Source organism: Mandrillus leucophaeus, unplaced genomic scaffold (assembly GCF_000951045.1).
Source record: "Mandrillus leucophaeus isolate KB7577 unplaced genomic scaffold, Mleu.le_1.0 Scaffold30, whole genome shotgun sequence".
Classification (NCBI taxonomy): domain Eukaryota; kingdom Metazoa; phylum Chordata; class Mammalia; order Primates; family Cercopithecidae; genus Mandrillus; species Mandrillus leucophaeus.
The window spans coordinates 786980-792613 of record NW_012103143.1 but is presented as its reverse complement, the minus strand read 5'-3'; the positions used below and the strand labels follow the sequence as shown (position 1 = coordinate 792613).

General features: G+C 39.6%; 1 protein-coding gene across 1 annotated transcript in view; it reads right to left on the bottom strand.

Annotated features, from left to right (window-relative positions):
* LOC105544451 (chromosome unknown open reading frame, human C11orf80) overlaps nt 1–5634 on the bottom strand; it is a 119145-nt gene that overhangs the window by 68073 nt on the left and 45438 nt on the right. Inside the window, exon 5 of the mRNA XM_011986962.1 lies at nt 4900–5009. Within this exon, the coding sequence (XP_011842352.1) occupies nt 4900–5009 (110 nt within the window). The remainder of the gene's footprint in view (nt 1–4899; nt 5010–5634) is intronic.

The following is a 5634-nucleotide window of genomic DNA, read 5'->3' as shown; positions in this document are numbered from 1 at the left end:
AAAAAAAAAAAAAAAAATTATTACCAAAATCGATAGGGGATTATTAGAAAATTCTGTAAACACATCTAGGATTATTCAGGCATGTAAACAGTGGTAATTAAATAACTGCAGTCTGTATACATATCATAGTCACATCCTTCATATTTGAAATTTTAGTATAAAATGTTTAAACCAAAAAGCAATAGTCTTTAAAGCGTTTTCTGTACTTACCACTTCCAAAACAACTTCTTGGAACAGTTTCAAAGCTTTGTAACCTTGGTGATTATAGGGCGTATCATAGAGAGGGCTAATTATATCTAACAGTAAGACAACCGAAGTGAAAGTTCCTTGAGCAACTACTGGAGAGAGGCTACAATGAATAATGATGATATTTACTGAATACTTGCTACATGTCAAGCAGTTTCTATGTAAGTAAGAAATAATTCCATTTTATAGAAGAGGATAATGAGACTCAATAAGCTAATTAATTTGTCCAAGGTCACACACAGTTAGTTAAGTGGCAGCAGTGGGATTCATAACTAGAGTGACTAACTCCAAAGTCCACATTCTAATGCAGTGCTGCCTCTCCAAAAATGTTCATTTTCTGTGTATACAGGTAGCTATCTGAATAGGGTAATATATAATCCATCAATATTTTTTATAGAGCCTGACAAGCAATGCTTATGTATGACTATCCAATATATGCATTTACTCTCTCATAAAATATTAATGTGTCTTATTATGTACCTGGGCTTATAAAAATAAATAAGACAATCTCAGAATCAGAAGAGTTCACAGTTCAGTAGATGAGACAGACTAATTTAGATGACAATTTGAAATTTAGATAAATGAGGTGCTAAAGGAATACAGCAGAAGGACTGACACCTAACCCAGACTTAGGATAAAGTGACTAATGTCAGGTCAGAGAGGATAGTTAATCTCCTCTTGTATCCTCCTGTTGTATCCTCCAGAGAGGATACAACACAACTAACTCCTTAAAAGGGGTTAGAGGCCCCTTTTAAGATCTACTTATAGAATTATTAGAGAGAGGAGGCCAGGCGTGGTGGCTCATGCCTGTAATCCTAAAGATGTACACTTTAGGAAGCTGAGGCAGGCAGATCACGAGGTCAGGAGATCGAGACCATCCTGGCTAACACAGCCCATCTCTACTAAAAATATGAAAAATTAGCTGGGCATGGTGGCAAGCACCTGTAGTCCCAGCTACTCGGGAGGTTGAGGCAGGAGAATGGCGTGAACCTAGGAGGTGGAGCTTGCAGTGAGCTGAGATCACGCCACTGCACTCCAGCCTGGGCGACAGAGCAAGACTCCATCTCAAAAAAGAAAAAAAAAAGAATTATTAGAGAGAGGAAGAGGGAGACGACAAAGTCTTTTACAGCTGGGTGTTGGGTGTTAGAGACCCAGTACCCCAGCCTGACATACCTACAGAAGCAGTGAACTTACTTATTCACTGTTATGAAAAAAATAAATGCTGCCAGCCCTGCACAACAGAAACCACTATTGAATCATATGGTTTTAGCCTTCACCTTTAAATATGTCTAATTATATGACAGAATATAGAAGTATGCTTTTAAATATGAACTTACACAGTCATGAGTCCTTATATTACTTTCTAGAAGAAAGTCTGTCTCTTCCTATCTTACCTTAGATACATACACACAGAAGTACAGATGTATAAATATATAGATATGTTTGTGCATATATGTGTTTGTATGTATATATGTATACTCCATTCACTTGATCACTTAGTATTATTACAAAAATAAATATTAAACTTGATAAAGCTGTCGAGAAGATCTTATAAAATCAGATTGCTTTTGGAGGGACATGTCACCCAGCCTAATGAACCCCAAGATGTAAGACTAGCTGTGGGCATAAACACAAAACCCAGTATTTCTCCTAAATGAAGAAATTTCTTCCTCAGTCTTCCTTGCAATTAACTTTCCTCGCAGGCCCAAATGAATGGATCATTTATTATAGCTTTTCCATGGATATCTCTATTAGTCTTTGCTGTGAACCTTGTTACTTAACCTTTCTCCTCAATTGAGGGGTCCATGATGAAATCTTTTACAATCTCCCATTTATCTCTTCCCATTCTCTTCATTCAAATATTGTTTACATAGCTGCACAGTACCAAAAACAATGAGATATAATGGAAGAAATCCGTGAGGAAATCCTTGTTCCCTTGAGGCTAATGCCATTTGACTATACTATTCTTTTACTTTTCATCTCCATCACCAGCTGACTCCTGGTCACTAAGCTCACAATTTTCCTCTGTACGCTAAATGCTGTCATCATCTTGACTGACATCCATATCCAAGCAGATAACTAGCCTAAGCAATAACTTAGTCTCGCAGTTCCCTGACCTCTTCAACAATAATGACCTTGACCTCCACTCATTCCCAGCCACCTATTTCCATGGCCACGGCTTGGAACTGTTCCATTCTGAAAATCTTAAATTAAAATGCCCCACTCTATTGTGAAAAGATGTATACCAAGGTATTAATAATGGCTGCCTTGAAAGGCCAAATTATGCATATTCTAAATGTCTGTTTTGATCACGCTTTGATTTTTCTGAGGGAAACACTACTTTTGCAATAAAGAAAAAAAAAATAAGAGAAACTTTATCACTCTGATAACAACTTCCTATTCTTTCAAGTGTCAGAATCTCCTACAGCCAGCAAATCCGTTTTTCAGTCTCATCAAGACCTCCAGACTTCAACCTCTTCCCACGGATTAGGTGCCCTTCCTCCATGCTAACATAGCATTCAGGGCTCACTTCTATCATCCATCCTGGGAATCACACCGTATTGTAATTATGTGTTTACTTCTTGATCTTTCTATTTATATTCCAAGTTCCTTGGGATCAAGTAACATATCTTAAGACAATGTACCTACAGATAGTATCTAGCTCACTGACACTGACTTGAACAAACACACGTGTCTGGATGAATAAGTAAATATTGAAACAGCCCTGATCTATATGAGTCAGACTTTGGTTCAAGTTCTAATTCTGCCACTTAACTGTTGTATGACACTGGGAGAGTCAGTCAAGTTCTTTGAATCTCAACTTTCTGATCTGTAAAATGGGGTGATAATCCTCATCCAACCCACTTCATAGACTTGTCAGGATGCTTAAACAATGTATCTAAATGTTATGTATACAAATTACTGCTTGTTCAGGCTGACTGAAATACAGAACCTCATTTCCTAGAATTGCCCTTTTTGGTTCACTGGAATCACCATTTTATTGCTACTTGACATGAATAGTTTCAGAGCTGACTAATCATTAATTGCTCCAGATTGTTTACCCTCCATTCTCCTAAAGAAGATAAGGCACAGCTAGGGATATCTGTTGTCCTGATACCATACCCATTCCTTTCAGAATGAGCATATCATTATTCAAACATGGAGAAAGGTTGCCCAAGGACTTCTAGGAGAATGTTTATAGCACTCTAATTCGTTATGTCTCCACCAACTCCAAGGAAAGAAAATAGGAGATGAGAGAACTGTTAAAGGGAATGGAGAGTGAATTATCACCCTCATAAATCTGGACTACAAATAAGTCGATAAAGAGATCTCTAAACCAAACTAATAAAAATGTATCCAAGTAGGATCTGCACCGGGAGTCACTTTTTATTTTCTTTATCAGGAGATCCAAATTCAAATAAAGGCTTATTTCAGTGGTTCTCAAATTCATCTGCATATTAGGAATCACCTGGGATCAGCCGGGCACGGTGGCTCAAGCCTATAATCCCAGCACTTTGGGAGGCCAAGACGGGTGGATCACCAGGTCAGGAGATCGAGACCATCCTGGCTAACACGGTGAAACCCCATCTCTACTAAAAAATACAAAAAACTAGCCGGGCGAGGTGGCGGGCACCTGTAGTCCCAGCTACTCGGGAGGCTGAGGCAGGAGAATGGCGTGAACCTGGGAGGCGGAGCTTGCAGTGAGCCGAGATCCGGCCACTGCACTCCAGCCTGGGCGACAGAGCGAGACTCTGTCTCAAGAAAAAAAAAAAAAAAGGAATCACCTGGGATCTAAAAAATGTTCCAAAGCCTAGGCCATACCTGTTATGGACGGAATTGTGTCCCTCAAAATCCGTATGCTGAAGTCCTAACCCTCAAAGTGACTGTGTTTGAAGGTAGGGCCCTCAGGAGGTTATTAAGATTAAATGAGGCTATAAGGGTAGGGCCCTGACCTCAGGTCTTAACAGGACTGGTGTCCTTATAAAAAGATACACCAGAGCCAGGTGCCAGTAGTTCCCACCTGTAGTCCCAGCTACCAGTTACTTCGCAGGCTGAGGCAGGAAGATCACTTACGCTTAGGACTTCAAGTCTGTAGTGTGCAATGACTGTACCTGTGAATAGCCACTGCACTCCAGCCTGTGCGACATAGCAAGACCACATCTCTACCAAAAAAAATTTCAATAAAAATAAAGAGACATTAGAGATCTCTTTCTATTCATGCACACGCAGAAAAAAAGCCATGTAAGGACACAGTAACAAGGCAGTAGTCTACAAGCCAGGAAAAGAGGCCTCACCAGAAGCCAGCCCTGACAGCACCTTGATCTTGGACGTCTAGCCTCCAGAACTGTGAGAAAATAAATCTCTATCGCTTAAGCCATCTATTCTGTGGTATTTTGTTATCGCAGCCCAAGAAGGCTAATCAGTACAACACCCAGACCAATTAAATCACAATCACTCAGAGTGGGACACAGACCACAGTATTTTGGGAGTTCCTAGGTGATCTATGTCCACACAGGCAAGTTTGGGAACCAATGCCTTATTTCATTTCAGCTTGGAACTTTGAGGGACCTAGGCTTTTCTTTCCTGTTATTAGGTTTGCAGAAAAATAAGAATAAAATCATTAGTAATTTATAAGACCACAACAAAACCTGCCTCAAAAGTCATCTGGAAGGGTGTTACCCCTGTCATGTCCTGAGGATAGCTGCCTTCCTCTGAAGTCCAAGTCAGCTTTGCAGAGATTCCGGGCAGTATGGACTGTATTTCTGTGTGAGAAGAAATGGCAACAAAGTCAAACAAGCAGTGTGGGTAAGAACCAGGATTTCTGGATTTGTTTATTAAACTGGTGAGACAAGAAGGCTTTTCTCTAATGAAAAGATTATCTACAAGATTTAAAATATGACTGGAAATGGCTATGCATCAGCAAATTGCTTGAACATTTAGAATTACTTTATGAGATTAGGACATTTAACCTCATCTTTTCAATATTTTACATTTGCTAAATCAATTTTTATTTTCTGTTAATTTCCACAAGGTCATGTTTAATGCCTGAAAGCTTCAGAATTGATAGTTCTGATATTCTTGTATTTTTTAATTAATCAACTCATTATGTAATAAACAGAAGTCTAGTACATGAACTAACTTAGAGCTGAAGGCTGAAAAATTCAAGAATGACTCTCAGGCATGAACTTTTTTTTCTTTTTTTTGAGTCAGAGTCTTACACTGTCACCCAGGCTGGAGTGCAATGGTGCTATCTCGGCTCACTGCAACATCTACCTCCTGGGTTCAAGATATGCTTATGCCTCAGCCACCCAAGTAGCTGGGATTAGAGGCATGCACCACCATGCCTCTAGGTGATCCGCCTAAGATCCGGATCTTAGGGACTACTGG